This window comes from Rhodnius prolixus, unplaced genomic scaffold, assembly GCF_049639745.1.
Source record: "Rhodnius prolixus isolate KJV_2025 unplaced genomic scaffold, Rpr scaffold_3, whole genome shotgun sequence".
NCBI lineage: Eukaryota > Metazoa > Arthropoda > Insecta > Hemiptera > Reduviidae > Rhodnius > Rhodnius prolixus.
This window is the reverse complement of record NW_027411603.1, coordinates 18,215,922-18,235,202: the sequence shown is the minus strand read 5'-3', so window position 1 is coordinate 18,235,202 and position 19,281 is coordinate 18,215,922. Positions and strand designations below refer to the sequence as shown.

Genomic DNA, 19,281 nt, shown 5'->3' with positions numbered 1-19,281 from the left:
TATTATTGTACTCTGTAAATAAAAAATAAGCAGCCTTCTTCTAATGAGGTATCGTAACTGTCGTAACTTACAACCAAGTATTTATTTTTTCAGTAATCTTAAAAGATTCATGTTAAATACTAGCAGTATATCCTCTGTTCCCTGCCCTTAATGGCCAAGTATAGAAAAAAAAGTTTCGAGTATAAATTTAGAGTTGTCTAGAACATTGCAGTTTGGTGATGACCGTCGATTAATTAGGAGAAACAGCTGTCTGAGTTAAAAAGGTCTGACTTAAATACTGTTTTTATAATCATGAAATAATTACAATCTCTTCAAATAAAGGCAGAATCAGTTACATAAGTAACACAAAATAGAAACAATATTATAAAAAGGGCTTGAATAAATATTTCAAAATTACCTCAAGTGACGTATCAATCAAAGCAGATGTCAAAGAACAAAACCACTATCAACTGGAACCCAAAAAGCTGTACCACATGTGCCTGTAAAGTTGGTAAACGTGACCGAATAGCAAGATATGGTAAACATTTAAGAATGATAAAAAATAATATGATGATTTACACATACATTCAACAAGCAAAAAAGTCCTCAGGTTTAATAAAGAAAAGTAAAACTTCAGAATATCAAGCTTAAGTGCGCAATGCACGAACCTATGTAGCAACTGTTGGAATCTAATGCAACAGTAGGATCAGGTCAATGACTAATTTCTAAATTGATTGAAAATGTAGTTACATATAAGTAGGTCCGCACTCCGCAATGCTGGATAAATTCAAAGATTCTAACTTGGTGCTCGAATGAATAACTTAACCCCTTAACGTGCACGCTCGAGTTAACTCGAGCGCGCTAAACAGGCCAAACTGTGCACATTCGAGACAATTCGAGCGGCGTTGTATTTATGCTGCTATAATTTTTCACATTCGAATATAATCGAGAATTGAAAATAATTTGAAAGCAAAAAAAAACAATCGTTTTATTGATATTTATCATTTACATGGGATTGTAAGCTATAACACTTACTTATTCAAGTATATAATATAGCGGTTTTTTTTTTTGAAAAAAACTGCATTAAGGGGTTAAATGCAAACTTAACATAAATACTTTATGCAAACTAAATTTAGACATCACATCTTTTGTTCTCTTTTAGTTTTGGGACAGTTTATGTTCAGCGAACTTTCAATGATATAATATATTTTTTGAGAAAGCGTTTTGAATAAAATAGGAAGGTAATTTGTACGTAAATAGCAAAATTAAACTGCGATTTCAGTACTTCCCTTTAAGAGGAGTAAGAAAAATAAACTGCGATTACAGTACTTCTCCCTAAAAGGCAAAGAGGCAAAGATATTGAATCGAACTACAATTCATTGATGAAAATCGGTTCACTCATTGAAAATTTTAACGATTGCAATACTTCCTCTTAGTAGGTGTAAGAGCATGATGGCACTTCACAGCCACGTAGAGGAGCTTTAACCACTTCTTCTTACTAAATTTTATCAAAATCGGACTAACCGTTATAGAAATATTGGTAATAATAGTTTTAGAAAGGGCCTTACTTGGGTGGGGCAAACTCCCCTCCTTATGAGGCACAGCGTCGAGACTTTTAAAGTGCAAATCTGTACAAAATTTCGATTCGAATGACACTTTATTCATGAAAATCGGTTTACGTTTCGATAATTTGAAACGATTGCTATACTTCCCCTTAACAAGTGTAAGAGCAGATCGTCGCTTTAATGTTAGGTAGGGGAGCCCAAACCCTGTCATCCTACCAAATTTTATCAAAATCGGGCTAAGATTTACAGAGTAATTAATGATAATAATTTTGGAGGGGGCCTTACATAAAAGGGGCTAACTCCTCTCCCATTCCATGTACAGCGTCGCGACCCCCAAAAGGCACATCTACATAAAATTCCGAATCGAATGACATCTCATTCATGAAAATCGGTTCACGCGTTTAGGCGCTACGTTGTTTACAAAAAAGGTAACAACAACAAGAAGAACAAGAAGAACAAGAACAAGAACATTTTTTGAAAATGCCGTTTTTGCTCATTTTGAGCATCTTTTTTCTCAATATCTATCAAATCTAGCTTGTTGCAAAAAAATTACAGTCATAAAGGAGGATTTGCCCTATATTTTAAAGAAAATTTGGGAATTTTATCTTTTATAGAAAAAGAGAAAAAAATTGTCAAAGTTGGGTGTTTTTAAACCTAACGCTTTTTCGTGCAGTTTTTGATGATCAACCCTTATACAACTGTCCTACCGGACAGTTTTAATGCATTTCTCACGGTGCAGAAATTTGGTTTTTTTACCACTCGCTGATCGCACTTTGACCAACATGCAATCGAGTAAAATTGGAATAATATTTTTGCTCTTTCAACAGAATTTGCATTTTAGAAGAAAATGTTTGTAATAAATCTTAGATATAGTAAAAAGTATGGCTAAAACTTAAATAAAAAATTCAATTTTTGGTGAAATTAACTGCTTTTGTGCAAGGACTTCCATGGTGAATGTGGTTATCTAAAAGTAAGGCCCGACGCCATATGCCATCATATTTTCGTAATGGTGGAGAAGTGAGGTTTAGGTTAGCTGTATCTTATACCACGTTATACGAAGGGGTTTGATAATATTTAGATTGTCATCAACAAAGAATAAGGATGGACCAGGAACTTACAGATTTTATAGTAGTGAATTATACAAAACCTGATAGAGACGTAAGTAACCTCTTTTTTTCTTTTCTTTTTAAAAAGTACATTGCTTATTGGTAAACGTGGCCAAGCAGTCTACTTCTGTTATAAAAATGGGCCACTATATTCAGCGAACAAAATGCCTAGGTATTAAAATATTGACATGGGCAAAATAAATCAATCGGTAGCATTAAGATAGGTAGCTACAAAAAAGTAAGAACAAAAAGTTCTTATTATATTTATCTCTCGCAGTTCAGAGATACCCTTTCTCATGACGATTGTACTTTGAAGAGCCAAATGACACAATAAGACGTCATTCTTTTCGATAATACACGCAGTGATCTATTATCAAGAGCAAGATAGGTATAGGTGCTCAATTAATTCTTTAGGAAAACGAATCTTCTGAGGTTTTTGTATTCGTCATTTTATATAAAAATGGTAACTTTCTATTACACGTGCTCACATAAGTATACGATGATTCTCAATGTTGGAAAGAAGATAATAAAATCTTGTTTAAAATATTCTGAACGTATTGAATCTTTAATAAATTAGTGCTATTTGCAATAATTTACCGTTTTAGTAAGAACCAAATGTGTTTTTAGATACTTTCACATGATTGTAGAACATATAAACTGAACCGCGCCGCATTCACCATCCTGCGCTACATATTTTCGAAAGAAGGGAGAGATGGTTTTATTGAAAGAAGATGAACATCAATATTAGTGCGAAGATCTGTGGCTACACCAAAACATTGTACCGGTATCTGAAATCAGAAAAGTTGGTTAAAGTAGGAATAGCAGCGGCTAGAGCAAGGGCCCCCAAACTTTTTACACAGGGGGGACCATTCACTGTCCCTCAGACCGTTGGAGGGCCGGACTATAAAACAAACTATTTTAAAATAAAAAAAACAAAACGGGAACAAATAGAATATTTAAAATAAAGAACAAGTAAATTTAAATCAACAAACTGCCCAGTATTTCTGTGGGAATTATGAACCTGCTTTTGGCTAATGAAATGGTCAATGTCCGGTTTAGTTATAGTGCTTTGCCTTTCTTCCTACTTCTGCTGTTATTTTACACTGTTTTCGGAGCCGTGACGCGTGCATCCCGCGTCGTCGGAAGTAGTAAACTACATCATCGACACAGCGCTTTGCGGCACCGCCAAATATAGTGCTCCTCTCACTGACCACCAATAAAAGAGATGCCCCTTCCGGAAGTGCGGCGGGGGCCGGATAAATGTCCTCAGGGGGCCGCATGTGGCCCGCGGGCCGTAGTTTGGGGACCCCTGGGCTAGAGATTGCAACATTCGGAGTATTAATGATAACTTCTTTTCAATTGGAAATAATGCCAAAAACTGAAGAGTTCCTCCAGAGAGACTTATCTCTGTCAAGCCCAATCAAAATACTTGGTTAAAACCTGAGTAGTCTACAAGGACCTTATTACGCTCAGCATTTACTATTGAAGGAAGGGTTCTGGATCTTCGCTCAGTTGAATCCGAGAAGTGAGCTGCCCCTAAGTCGGTGTTAAGCTCCCTGATTAGTGAGCGTTGAAACTAAAAACATGTAAGCCAAGTGAAACTAGAGCTCCAGTATTAAAGTACCTTACTTTAGCTCTGAACCATTCCATCGACGGTCCAGAGTTCTTTCAAAGGGCTAAATTTAATTTCTTTTTCAAATTTAGACAAGAATGCAAAGCTTGCTTGATAAAGTTTTCACTGAAGGTTTCTCTAACTGAAGTTCATAAGATAGGAGCTTGCACCTGTAAATCTCATTCCGCTATGACACCTAATTCGTGATTGTGAGAGTGTGGACATGCGGTTTATAAAACAGAGCTATCGTTTCGCCTATCACGACAGCCACTTAAATTCTTTTCGTACAATTTAATTCTGTCATATTCCAAGAAAGAAAATAGCCTACTCTGACGTCCTGCACTTTCCATCGATTTAGTTTTTTGCTTTGGGCTTTAGAAAGGTTGTCCGATAGAATATTAAGCTCCTGCCTTTTTTACCTGTTATAAATGTACTATGTATCGGCTATAGGATCTCTTCCGCCAAAACTCGAAAGGATGTACACCCGCTTTACACTACAAGAATACAAACATCCTATGACAGTGGCACCTCCAAAGTCCCCGACAAAACAACCGCAATAGTCTCCGCGCTCAAAGGATTGCTCTCCGAGCCACCTCAGCCTTCGTAAGAAAAAGATGATCTCCAAAGACCTTTCGTCTCTACAGATTAGCTAGGCAAGCCCTTCCACTCATATTATTAGGTTTTGAGCACGAAACTCTTGGCTAACTTGCATTCAAGCCTTTGTTTGAGAAGTCTCTAGACTTCACCTAGTGCGACGAGAACGTCGCAGTGAGTCCGTCGATCTCCTACATGGTGGCAACTCTGATCAACCGACTTTGGTCCCTGCAGAGGTCAGTATTAAATAGAATTGAGTTTCATGTTTCTCCAATGTTCTATTTTGTACTCTACGCAAAACTAGGCATAAGAACATTCGTCCCGAGCACTTCTTGTCTTAGCAAGGCTACAGCTTAAGTTTTCTCCAGAGGCTTATGTTCGAGGATTTAGCTAGAGGGAGTAGTAGGAAAATATCAGGGTTGAGAAGGTCAAGGTAGCTCCCCTCAAGGACATTACCATATCACTTTAGAATTTTATTGAGATCTACTCTAGATTACCGCGTTTAGTGCACAGTAAGGAGACTCAATTTTGCGCTTTGTTTTCTTAAATCTTTACAGTTGAACTTGCTACTCTACAAAGGAGATTGAGGACACCTAGAAAAATGCCATTACCCTTTGTTTCTTAGTAGAATGTGTAGTATACAATAAGCCTCTTGTGGTTGTGGTGCCGTGGGGCATGGGTCCCGTCCCGCTTTTAAAATCTAGTAGAATGTGTTTGCCGAGAATTTCCCAGTTTTCGTAGGTATTGGTAAACAAGAGCTAGACAATTGGTAACAAGAATTGCAATCAGTTATTAGAAAGTACTAAACAATATCGGCTCAGGTATTATTATGCTAGTGCATGCATGCATTAAGTAAGGAGAAGGAACAAATGCTGATGGGAGGCAGTCCTAGAGGTCGCCTAACCTAATGCCAATAAAGGCTTGAGGCAAAAGGGATTGACGGTTTGGGGTTGTAAACCAGCAAGAATATGGAGAATGGAGGAAGACCTGGGCCTTACAATGGCGAAGAGCCAATTGAGAAGGAATGTGGGAGCAATGAAGAAGCTTATTTGAATGAGAGGCTTCCCAGTCTTTAAAATTGACAAAAACATTGCAATCAATGGCGGAATGTTAACTTCGCTGTGCTCGTAATTTTAAGAAGTTGCCTCCATTATCTCTGCCGCCAGTGAAGTAGCTGTTATCTGCTTCACCAACTACGCATAAAATTCGAGATTATTTTTTGTTTTTCCTTGCTTTTTTCCGACAATCCACTCCCTAGGCACTTGACGACTGTATATTCAAATAATAACTCAACATTTGCTTTCATGCAGTTTATCATTCTGAGTACGACTCACAATCAACTCCTGTTCATCAGGGCTTGTGGAAACGTAGGTGTCAGAGAATTTTGGCAAGCTTTAGCCTGGTCAAGCCTTGTTTTCACTTTGGAGCGTGACTTGCAAGAAAGTAATCCATTTGGTCACACAACTAACAACTCTTCAAACCAGTCGTGACGCTGTAATGACTTTTTCAATTCTCCCGGTATTCTTTACTAAACTAGTAGGCATCACTGAAGCAGAGTTTTCAAGACATGTAGTATTTTACACCAAGAACTTGCGCCTCATCAAACATCCCTATCTTGGTAGACTAAGATTACCCCAACTGCTTTGCCTTGCTACGCGATTCCGCCTAATAATTCCAATTACTAACTTATTAATTACGTCTAGAAGGTCCTATAGGACAATTATATATTAGAATATATATAAAAAATATTAGTGAAAATTACATGCATTAAAATTACTTAAATAATGACAATTGTTATAAATTTCCAAAAGTACATTTTGGGTATTTTTAGTATGTTCTGTAAAGATTCTTAAAAACATAGTTTAAAGGCGAAGTTAATATTCTTAGTAAGCTCCCACAGTAGTATGTAAAAACAGAAAAATAGGTAAACAAATTTAAATAAAACACTAGCTTTTTCGAACGTTTCTAACTGACAAATTACGAGCTGAAGTATAAATACGTTTGTTGCTTGCTGATTTGTGTCTCTTTTGTCGCTTAATCTTACTCATTAAACTGTAAGTTTTTTTAAAGGATTTTAGGAATGTTTCAAAAAAGTTTTTTATCACGCTTTAGTTTGTAGGAAGTGCAGAAAATTATTTAATTAATTTTTTCCCACTTTTTTCAGTCTTCCATACATTTTTTGACCGAAGTAATGGCAAAAGAATGGCAGGAATTGATATCGCCTAGCGCAAAGATAGTTTACACTTCAAGTTTCAACGCATGGTATTTAAAAAAATGTTTAAAGGTAAAAGAAAAAACCTAAAAGTTGTAGAACTTACAAAAATAGGATGTATTGAGAAATAATTTTTATTTGTTGACTTGTTAGCGTAAATATTTTATAAATAAATCACTGATTATGTCCTTGGATTTTTTTAATTATGTGTTGGAATAATTTCTTTTAAAATAAAAAATATTTTATTTTTAAGGTGAAAGGTATAACAGTTATTGGGGTTGACCCAGGAAAAAGTCATTCTGTCTCCTTCCATGGAAACAAATTTTCATTTTGTTTCATTGATTCGAAGTCGTCAACTGGATCAGTATCTCTGTTTATCGATGGTAAAGTTTGCTTTCTTAGTTGAATGGAAGTGAAATCTTAGAGATGTATTTATGTATATCTCAGAACTTAATCCTTATTGGTTCGTACATAATCCCCAGTAAAAAAAACAAAAAAAAAACCTTTATATTATTGGCCATATTTTTCTAGGACGTTTGTCTATCTTTCCAATGTTTCTCATTTAAAAATAATGTTGATGCTGAACTAGAAAGTATAGATTAGAAATAGTAACCTTTAAAGATCCCCATTAAAACGATTGCCATTACATTCTCACCTTTCTAAAGCAGTCAGAAATAAACTCTATTTGGCCGTGGTGATATAATTTGAATCATATCTCTGTTTGTTCTCTGAGTAAGGAAAGGACACAATGGATACATCGGATTCACTATCCTGGTGATTTAAATCATGAGAACTTTTTTGTAAGATTCCAACATATTGTCTAAAAATAACCCAATTATCAACTGTAGACAAGTTTTGTTCTTAACTCACCTATGCAGGTCAGTGAACAATATAAACGTTTTTTTGGCAATTGGGTATGAGTATTATGCAATAATTCCAATTAATGTTCTTAGCTAACTATTTCCATACTTCCCAAGAATCAGCCGTAGGAAGTTTCTTCTGCTTCACACAGGTAACATGACACCTTGGATTGTGCAAAGGAAGTTTGGGAAGAAAGGAGAGCAGCAGTCTGAAATATCTTGTTCCCTAGCGTCGCTTGTTCATTTGTCTGTACCAAAAACATCTTTCTGGCCTCTTCTCAGTATGATGGAGAGGTGTGAAATTTAGGATCAATCCAGTTTGTAGGCAAGTCCTCATGTCGATTCAGTTGGCCTACTCCTGGGAGCAGTTATCTACTTTCACGACGTGAAGGTAGAGAATATTTTACTCCCATCCTTGGATTCTTATTATCACCTGTATTTCTAGAGTGTTGGTTTCTAACAATGAAGCCGAAAAATGTTCATGAATACTGCTAGCCACCTTTTCCACTTCTTCAATACTACCAAAGGAAGTGATTGCACTGACTGCGCCCAAGAGACCAAATCCATTTGGATTCCAGTAAGTAGGTGGTAAAGGGCATTGGATCAATCCTTGCGTTAACCCTTACAAAAATCCAAAGGATTATTTGGCAATTATATAACAGTTCTTAAAATCCTTTTGAAGTTGTCAAGATTAAAGTTTACGCTTTAAAGTGCTCTGAGTTTGTGGATTTTAGTTTGATCTTAAAAGAGATCCTGAGATATGTGACCCTCTTTGGCCAGATTGATGCTGACTATTGATTCACTCTTTTATTTTCCTAAAAGTTCCAATTCATTTAATTGCTTAAATCTTTGAAAAGTTTAAGATATAATTAGAAAAATATTTGCTTCTCACATATTATTTCCATGTTATACAATTCATTGCCATCAAGATAAACAACTTAACAGAAGTGCTTGTTATTTCTAGGTGATTTTGGCGTATACTTCTATACCGGAAATTTTTGTTATTATAGTGGATTTACTTCATTAATGTGCCCACAAATGAAGGGAATCATTAGTTATAAGGTAATTAAGAAATACATCTTTTCATTAATATAATTGCCAATATGGTGGAAATACATTCCTATGGTAATGTTATCTATTCCCATTTTAGTCTCTTAGTCGTCTGTATTTTGACGCTACTTATTACGAACAGAAATCAAAATTCATGGATTATGATGAGATAGTAGATAAAGTAGTAGGGATTATATTATGGTAAGTCATTTTCTATAGAATAATTGTTTTACGATTTTTTTATTTTTTCTACATACATTTATTTTTTTAGTGCAAATTTTTCGAAGAGGACCGATATTGTCGTTGATATTTTTGGGTTGGAAATGTTATTAATAGATATAGCTTTGAATGTGAGAAAAAAATATCCAAAGGTAAATAGACAATCACAAAAGCAAAATCTTTTAACTACATTACTATTACTTTATTCATTTAGCACTCATAAAGAAAGTCAAATGAATTCCCCCTTACAGACACTACTTCATGTTGGGTATGAAAGGTTCCTTATGATGTGTGAATTAGGCTGTAAAAATTTATTCACCTACAACTTGTATGACTCCAGAATATATATACGATCACCAGATTTTCTCAATAGGTATTATTAGTTTACAAACAAAAACATACATTATTGTGCATTACGTAAGTATTTTTTATTTTTCAGGAAGTTCCATAGTAAAGCATTCTGTAATCTAATTAGCATTAAGCGAAAATCGGAATTATGCCAGGACTTTCAAAGTTATGTGCAGATAAATGGATGGCATGAATTTACATTTTACAGTCACAGTAGCCACGAGCGTTGTTGCATTTTGATTAATCTATTTAAACCCGAAGTTTTAATTCCAACGCGTAGTTTGGCTGTGAACAGTGATCTAATAATGCTCCCAAATTTTTCATTTTTTTCAAAGAAAGAACATTCAAACATTCCAGCATCTTATAGTGATACAAAACATAATAAAGTTTCTAAATTGATGTCACTAACACTAAAAAAAAAGGTTAAACATTCAAAAACATCGCAATTAAAAAATGTAGATGATAAAAGTTCATCAGATTCCAGTGCTTTAACTTACAAGAAAACATGTCTCCCGTCATCTAGTCTCTCGGAATTTGTTGACAAAAAGGCCTTTTTTAAGTCGGAAAAATATTTTGATGCAGAAAATAAAGATTTTCACGAAAAAATAATGGAAGGACCACTCTTGCATAGTGAAAATAATGACAGGATATGCGGCAAAGTGTCGTTCCAGGAAAAAAGAAAATTATTTATTCAATTTCTCAAGTTTAATATAAAGTATGGAAAGATTCTATTTAAATATAAATTTAAAAACCAAACAAGATGTAGTCGACTTAAGAAAGTGAAACTAGTACCAACTCTAGAATCTATAAAAAAGTTGTTTTTAACTTCTGTAAGGTATGGAAATGTTTGTATCCTCCAAAAAAGTTTTAACCCATCTGCCCAAGTAAGAGCTGTAAATAGTATATCAATGAATGATACCAAAACACATTTGGGAACCAAGGTCGCGAAAAAGGAATCTTTAAAATTAGAAGTTCTGAATTTAGATCAAATAAGGGAATCAGCGAATAAATATTTTCATAGTAATATTCAAAAAGTAAGCTCTAGCCCAAAGAAAAACATAGAAAATATGGCAATTCAAATGATTGGTCCATCGAGTGAAATGTTGCTTACAAAAAAAGAAGATAACTGCGATTCAGATTTTAATCTAAAAAAAAACTTATTTTCAGAGATTAATTCTGATTTAATTTTAAATTTATGCCAGGTAAAATTAGATCAAAATTCAGAATTAATACTAAATGCAAACATTGCTGCGAGGCAGGAAAATTATGAAGATGAGGAAAATGCGTATTCTGTGGCGTCCCTTATTCCAAATACATCACTTGATGAAAATACTTTCATGGAAAAAGAAAAATACAGGACTCTAAGTACATTCCCAATGATTACTGTCAAAGAAAAAAAACTTTCAAGTTCTGAAGAAGTGAATTGTAAACAAAACTTAGTTAGTAATGAAAATTACTATGAAATTCGGAAATGTCTTGTGGTTAGTGTTGACCGTAATTTAGAAGCTTCGTCTGGGTACTATTACTCTGCTTCCAATGATTGTTATTTACCTATAATTTATAAGTATGGTTTTAAAGGATTTCTAAAATCAAGTGGTCAACATGGAGTGAAGAAGAAATTCTTAAAGTTTCTTCACTTTTTAAGTGTTATGCAGAGACAAGAAAATAAATTAATTAAAAGTATAACGCACACATAATTGAAATAATTGCGTATGATTAAAGACTTCTTTCTCTTTAGTACTTAATCTTATTTAATGATGAAATATATTTATTTATTTTTATGTTCACTTTTATTTCTTCGAATTTCTTGTCATTATGTTAGAAAAATAAGGTTTCTAGTCTACGATTTCCATAGAGTTAACAGAGAGAAATTTAACTGCAACCACTAAAAGTCAAAATAAAATTGCGCTGAGGTAAACAAAAAAATCAATTATATCCTTTTTTTGGCTTTGAAGTGTTCGTGTATTGTTTCAGAATGTCTAGAGAATTATTGAGAGTGAATAGCAATACCTTTTAGGAATGAATGTTGAAATTATCCCTTTTTAAAAATTAGATTTAGAAATAGATAAAGTTGGATGGTTCAAATCTGGCGAATATATTGAATGCTGCAATCTTGTGCGTTGTCATAATCCTCCCCTTATCATCCTTCCTTATAGCCCTGTCCTTGATTTGTATTGTTTTGATTCGACGATATAAGCTTTGCTTGGGCTCAATTTTAACGGCAACGAAGAATTAAATAAAAAAGAACAAAACTGGCTCCGAAATCAAGGTTAAGAAATCTTGGCCGAGGGTAAGGGTATTTTGGATAAGGCTCGTAAGAAATTGGGACAAGAGCATTGAAATTGATGTCGATTACGTAGAAAAATAAACAAAAAATTGTATTGATTTAATAATCTTTTTTTGATTTATAGTTATTTGTCTGTTTTAATTACTGATTGGCTCTCGTATGAAGTTTCCACTTCCAGCGATGTGGCACTTTATGGAATACTTTATTCATATTTGCATTCCATTTTCTAACAACAACTTATTCAGACCAGGATACTTCAAAAATTGATGTTCACCGCAAAAAATCAAAATAAAAATTTGGGGAATTTCAATCTTTCCTTACTTAGTTCAAGAACAATTGATTAATTTGTTTCAATTTAGGAGGAGCGAAATTTGAATAATCATTGGATGCTCGGATATGAAGTGGCAGTAAGACGCATAGGACAATCTGCCTGGATTAATAGGTTAGAAGTAGTTTATGATCATACACAGCTTCTAATTTTCTATCGAAAGGACTTGTACCGTTGCTCTCTACTGCTATTCGAAGGTTCAACAATTCATTGTGATAGTCGAGAAATTTTGAATGAATTTTTTGTCGTTGGCTGGATAACACCATAAAATTTATGAAAAATTATAAATTAAATAAGCAGGAATTCACTAGCAGTAGCAAGGCCATAAAAGTGCTTCTAAAAGAGATTGTTTTGTTTGCTCCTCTAACGAAACTTATCAACTTATATGCATAATTATACGTTAAGAAGACGAATTGACTCTTCTTTACCGAACTGATTATCTCTGATGATGGATGAAAGCCCAAAAACTGTTAGAGATACTATAAAAATGCATGCTACGACAGCTAAAATCAAAGATTATACTACAGAAATTTTGCATGCTTCTTTAGTGGGGCTTAGCGTCCAATTAGGTATCGTACACGGAAACGAAAGCACCTACCATATACTATACTTAACATTTTTTTATAACTATAAAAAAAGAAAGAATGGAATTCGAAAAGGGGAACTTCCACTTACAAAAACATCATAACTTCACAATACGTTAGTAATAAGTACGTTTTAGGGTGTGGGGATTATGGTAAGATAAAGACTACCCAACTTTAAATCTTAAACAAAATATAATGTTCGACATAGTTAAATAATGCGTACAATAAATGAAATATAAACTATCAACTATGTACAACTAAAAACACAGTTAATTTCGAAAACACGGGCGAGTTCGCACATGACAGTACAACCGAGAACGTCCGAATTGCAGTCTTTTTTTATAGTCATCTGTTAACTTGTTGCCAGCGCAGGCTACTTTAGATATCAGCGGTGTGGGGCGCCTAAAAGGCATGAATTCGGACTTCGGTGACCCTTATTCTTTTACCACTACCGGTACCTGTAACTCAGCTTATCTGTTACATTAGGGCAAAAAATACGACATTACAAACTTATTAGGGCCTAAACCTGTAGAAATAGTTAAAGTTTGTAACGAGAGGGAGCTAATATCCTTCAGTTTGAAAACTGGGAAGTTGCGGCCCAGAATCATCTCAGCTTGTTAATAAAAAAAAAAAAAAGCGAAGCCAAAATTATTTTTAAAAAATCTTTTTGCCATACGAGATTTCAGAAAGTATGGTTACTTAATGTTACTAATTTGAACAGTAAAAAGGGCAGTATTCAAAGAAAAAAAGACTTGTGGTTTTATTTCAAATTATGCAAATTCATTTTTATCTGTTATATGTAATTTAGTGTCTTAATTATCATCTTAATACAAACCTCTTTAAATTGGTAATTAACTTAATTTTTTATTTAATCAAATTACAAAAGTTGGGTAGGTTATATGGTTACTGTTAAGAAGTTTGTAGAAATTGATAGTGGGCAAGTAAAAGTAAAGTCATCTTATTCAAAATCAGTTTGCACTACTGGACAGTGTTTTGGTTAAAGGCTTAAATCGACTGTGAACAGTTCGTAAATATTATATATATATTTTTTTAAGTTTATGTTTTATTCCACCATATTTTCATTAGATTCGTTTTGTCAGACGACAACTATGAATATTGGAGATACCTTAAATTATATATTTTTTACAAATCCAATTGCAACTGCCACATCTTCTTCAATAACAAAATCGGTATGTTAATAATTTAAAAGTTGTTTATTTTTTTGTGAACCCCTTGAGTATCCGCAGTAGTAATAAGCTTTGCAAAAAGTAAGCATGCATTAGACAAACTTTTGTTTGAACACAAGGAATATTCCAGCAATAGATTCATTGCATTACAATTTTTATTTTTTATCGCAATTAAAGCTAATGCCTCATATAAAACATCCTTTTTATAAACTAGTAACAAAGTAAATAAAGAAATGTATAAAGTGAAAACATTATTCGACTGGTCAAATCTTAATGTAACGCAAATTCATTAACTACATTTAATATATGTCGTACCATCCATTTTATCCTTATAGCACTAAAATTAGTTAAAATACATAAAAAATATAACCATATAATTATAATGAAAAGTTTAATAGATCTGAAAAGTGTTGGAAAAACAGGTGCGCTGGTGTGGAGAGGGCAATACTGGCGAAACAAGCTGCATTGAACGTACCGTTACTATCGGTATCTCTGCCTCATCCTGACCAAAGCCTGTATTAGAAAGGAAATTAACGAAAAGTGGCAAAAAAAATCTATAAATCGTTAGTTCCTAAAATAGATAATAAATTGGTTCCGCGATGGATCATATTCTAAACAGCATATCTCCGTTGTCAATAGACTGCGAAGTGATCATTACGTATGTAAGAAATATCTGCATATAATAGCTAAAGAGGCATCCCATTGTACAACTTGTGATTGTCTAGAAGACAGGGGGCATATTGTCATGATGTGCTCCGAATATGCACTCAACAGAGACCTGTTTTTTAAATATTAAGATCTCAATTGCCGGAGGACTTAACATACCGCATTATTCTAAAGAATAGAAAAGCTTTCGATGATGTGGCCCAATTCATTAGCAGTCTTAACGCTACCCTAAGTAAAAATTAAGATCTATAACGATAATTTTCTGCTAATACACTATTGCACTATTGTAAACTGATGCCTACGGAAAAAAAAGTCTAGATGGAGTATATGAGGTGTTAACAAGAACACTTGTGACACCATCATCTAGCACTTCCTGGTGTAAAACTGCATCTACACCCCTGTTCCAATTATTTAAATAGTTGCTGAAGCTCACTTCTTTGTTCCTAATTCTCAGATGTCCCTCTAATAAATTTCGCAAGGGATCCAGCAAACAGAAACGGAACTGGTGAAAGTACTAGGAGAGCTAGAAACGACGTTTTGTTTGAGGCATAAATTTTGAACTTATTAGAATTTTTAAGTTCAGATGACGAAAGTGCAATTGAGTTTGACGATTTGTCAGACAGTGATGGATTTTTGTGAGCCAAATATTATAATGTATTCTATTCAATAATGTGATATACATCTTTTTTTTTCTTGAGTAACATATATTTGGGATCTAAAATTATTAAGGATAAAACTTTATAAAATACAATTTTAGTTGCTTTTTTGTAACAAAAGCATATTAATTTTTAGGTGCAAGCTTTGTCAACCGGCTTGAATTCATTTTTACCCAAGCAGAACGCTCCACAAATTATAAAAATGGACCCAGAACCTTTATGGAAACTTGCTTCTAGTAGCAGTTATTTTGTGAAAATTGCTGGAATTTCTGGAGCATCGGCAGTGATTCTGGGAGCATATGGAGCACATTGTAAGTTTTTTCGCTAGAATTGTCTGAACTGTCAAAAAATTTAACTACACATTTGTAATCTTGAAATTCGGATTTGATTAATATTCTATAAAAATATATTAATTTTAATATATTAGATTTTATACTACTACCTTACATTGTACCTTTTTACATTTTTTGTTGATTACCCTATAAGATCATTTATTGTTCCAAAAGAAGTATTATTTTGGCCCAGTTTACAAATTTGAACTGGGCAATAAATCTCTGCCTGGGCAAATAGGTGTTTTATTATAACATAAATATCTAATTTTCAGCGCTGTTGTCTGACGACGAGAAAGATGACAATGTGAAGAAAGCATTTGAATCAGCAAATAGATATCATTTTATTCATACTCTGGCTCTTCTTGGCGTACCACTTTGCAGATATCCATCACTTGTAAGTTGTTTTGTTTTTGAATCAAGATTTTCTGATTTTCATTAAAAAAAAAAAATAAATAATAATAATCTTTATTAGCCAATATTTACATCTACACTAACAAACAACGTAAAATCAAAAAATTATGTACAAAAGTCAATAACTAAATATATACTAAAATGCATTTAAAAAAATAATAATAATGTATAAATTTATATTTTTAGAGTGGATGTCTTTTTATTCTGGGTTTAAGTATGTTCTGTGGGACTTGCTACTATAGTTCACTAAGTGGAGATCATCGATTTCGTCGACTCACACCTATTGGAGGAACATTTTTCATTCTTGGATGGTTATCACTATTTCTTTAAGCGAATTCTGTTAGTGAAACTAATTTTTTATTACCTCGGCTTTATCATTATAATTCCAAAAATTGTTACTATTCATTTCGCGAGATGTATGTTAATTTGATAGAAATTTTAAAGTTCATCTATATTAAATTTTATTTTATAATTGTTTTTGGGGCAGTTGACCTTAGCAACTTAATATGTTTTGATTATTGTTTGTTTTCGGTGTACTTTTACAACTAAAAGAGGATTTTATTTTACATCATAATATTGAGCACAATGTGAATTCAGTTATTATCTTTTGTGATCCAGGATATTTGTTCTTATATCAAATATATTTTTTTGCGCAAGATCCTAAGTAGTCTGTTTCGCAGATTTAAAGTCTTCGGCAATATTAATCGGGTGCATTTGTAGATAATTTGTTTTTTTTTTTTTAATTGATCATTGTTAAACACATTTAATCCAATCAGAACCTTTTTGTTTTGAAAATAATGAAATTAATTTTGTAGGCACTTTGAAAAGTTTAAGCTCATTTATTAAACTTTCTTGAAATTTCACTTATTTTTTTCACTTAATATGTATTATTCTTCAGCTTCTTAAATCGTAAATGTTGGTCACTTAGATGTTAGTCAGAACGTAGTGCGGTGTTTTGTTGGTGCAATTTCAAATGTTTGAAAAAACAATTTTACATTCTTCAATTTATTTTTAAGAACGTGGAAAAAAAAGAACTGTATTTAAACCTTAAAAAGAATTACTTTGTATTGTAATGAAGAAATATATAGGTAAATCGTTTGGAGAAATTGCGATATTATACATATAATAAAATCCTACTTTTGATTATAAAAACCTTTTATATATTTCTTTCAAAAAAGAATATGATTTAATGTATTAATTAGAATAATTTAATGTATTAAAATAAGTAAATATATACATGTGGAGGTCAAAAGTTTTAAGAAAAGTTGCTTTTACTTTTATGTCAAAGTTTTTGGATGCGAATTGTAGCATACACAGAATCCCTATTTGGAAGTTGCAAATCAACTAAGATTAAAATATTTATTTAAGTTATAAAATATAAAATAATCAGTGACGATAAATTATTTAGTTCAAACTCAACTTGGTGAGTTTTTCGGAAAATCCCAAGAAAGTAGAAGAGGTGTAGCCGAGTTTGTACGGTGCTAATCAGAGTTTCGCAACTCAGTAAACCAAGGAAAGCCACTGTCTTTCAGATTAAGATAGTTGCAATACATTTGCAAAGTTTAAATTAGGTTAATCAATATTAAAATAGTACTTTTCCAAATATCTTGGTGGTTCTATTGAAAATATGAGCTCCTACGAAATTATGTTAGGTTTTCGCATATTTTCTTATGACCGGTCTTTTAAGACACAAGTGCAACCTGCTTTTTTCCATATCTTTTTTTTTTCATGAATGCAACAGTAAGCAGTCAACAAAGAGTAGACGCAAAACACAAAAAAAGAAAGAAATCTTAGAACATCAGGGCGAATGCAAGTGTAAAAGTTTATTATTAACCTCTTGACCTCATGCCTAAGTTTATTGCAGTATTACCATGAGATCACTTGTACGATCGAATGCCTCTTGGCGGGTCACGCAGACAGACAAGGTAAACACATGCATTGCATATATTGGCCTGTCAACAGTAGCCTATCTAGGTTTTCCAGAAAGAAGAAGAAACGACACATATTGAATACTTAATCATCAGTGTGAAGGGCGCGTATACAAAGAGTTCAACCTTTTAGAGGAGAAAAGCTAATGCCTAAAAATGTTACTGTAGTTCCTCTCCAAACATTAACCTTAATCAAAAAGAAATGACAGGAGAGATGCTACAGCGAATCCTATTCCTTGGCCGCAATGGCGTGGCTGACAGACAAATCCCTACAGGATGTAATCTTAACATAAATTTACGTCCAATTTTTTACACATTACGTTTGAAAAATTTCTTAGAATGCAGACTACAGTTGGATTCAAGTTTCTATAAAAATGAAGTGTCATTTAATAGTCTCAGATCTGGAATTTCTAAATATAATGTCATCTACGTTAAAATTACATGTTCATAGCATAATGGAAAATTTAGCCTTGAATTTCTTCCCAATTTTAGGACTTTTCGAAGATGCAATTTCAGGTTATTTTTATTTATAAATTCAAACTAGTGCAAAGGCGCCGCTTAGAGGCTCATAAAATTAATAGTTAAAATTAAAAAAATATTAAAATCAACTAATAGGATTAGTGAAAGCTATGTGCAACGTTGGTCCTAGAGTCGTACTCAAGTAGCCAAAACCTTAAAAAAATACCACTGTTACGATATAATGGTCGGTAGCAGAAATCATACAATATACACTTTTGAAATCGGGTGAAACCATACTTCAGAGAAGCATTTTCAAGAAATTGATGAATAATACCGAAAATCACGCCAACAAGTGGTATTGGATAGTCAACTGAAATGGTCTGATCATATTGTACTACATCGCTCGCTTATACTTACTTAATTGAATATGTATGCAACATGAAGATAAATTCAGCAAGTATAGCCCTACTGAGCATTCAAAAATATTCCTATTCAATTTATCTTAAAAGTATGCTGTTTTTTTGAAACTTTAGGTAAAACTAAAGTTTTGTTAACAAACGACATGTGGGATAAGACGAGAGGAGTACATCATGACAAATGTGAGTTGACGTTTAATTGGTGTCAAAAAAGTGGTTCTCCCATTCTTCAAGTAGAAGTACCACTTGAACTGTTTTTGTTTATTAGTAAGAAATGTATGTATATTATATTAACTACATCTTTTTGACATGAAATTTTAGGTATCTAAAAGTTTTTAAGTGAGGGGGCGTGAATATTGGTATTTCCGTAGTCTCCAGAATACAGTCCTTAATTAGTGATTTCAGATTTTACCTATACAAATATTAATTTTATTTTTATGATAATTTTTCATAAAAATCTTAAGAACTTTTCTGTATTCAGT

General features: G+C 33.1%; 1 protein-coding gene across 3 annotated transcripts; it reads left to right on the top strand.

The window, feature by feature from the left end:
- The first annotated feature begins 2,508 nt into the window (after nt 1–2,508).
- Nucleotides 2,509–16,768, top strand: LOC141453380 (uncharacterized). 3 transcript variants are annotated; one of them, XM_074126542.1, is made up of 9 exons: nt 2,523–2,702; nt 7,021–7,140; nt 7,322–7,451; nt 8,893–8,990; nt 9,079–9,179; nt 9,250–9,349; nt 15,390–15,564; nt 15,858–15,979; nt 16,183–16,768. In XM_074126542.1, exons 1-9 carry the CDS (start codon nt 2,646–2,648, stop codon nt 16,324–16,326), a joined length of 1,047 nt encoding a protein of 348 aa, XP_073982643.1. In that variant the 5' UTR covers nt 2,523–2,645; the 3' UTR covers nt 16,327–16,768. The 3 variants fall into 3 exon arrangements, with proteins under 3 accessions (XP_073982641.1, XP_073982643.1, XP_073982642.1); XM_074126540.1 differs by lacking the exons at nt 15,390–15,564; nt 15,858–15,979; nt 16,183–16,768 and adding exons at nt 9,449–9,570; nt 9,637–11,326 and having other exon boundaries at nt 2,509–2,702; XM_074126541.1 differs by lacking the exons at nt 7,322–7,451; nt 15,390–15,564; nt 15,858–15,979; nt 16,183–16,768 and adding exons at nt 9,449–9,570; nt 9,637–11,326 and having other exon boundaries at nt 2,562–2,702.
- Nucleotides 16,769–19,281: the final 2,513 nt, after the last annotated feature.

Excerpts from the sequence above, each read along its gene's own strand:
- LOC141453380 (XM_074126540.1), top strand. The coding sequence starts at position 2,646 with ATGGACCAGGAACTTACAGATTTTATAGTAGTGAATTATACAAAACCT. Across the intron at positions 7,452-8,892 it reads AGTATCTCTGTTTATCGATG|GTGATTTTGGCGTATACTTC; the intron begins GTAAAGTTTGCT and ends TGTTATTTCTAG. Across the intron at positions 8,991-9,078 it reads AGGGAATCATTAGTTATAAG|TCTCTTAGTCGTCTGTATTT; the intron begins GTAATTAAGAAA and ends TTCCCATTTTAG.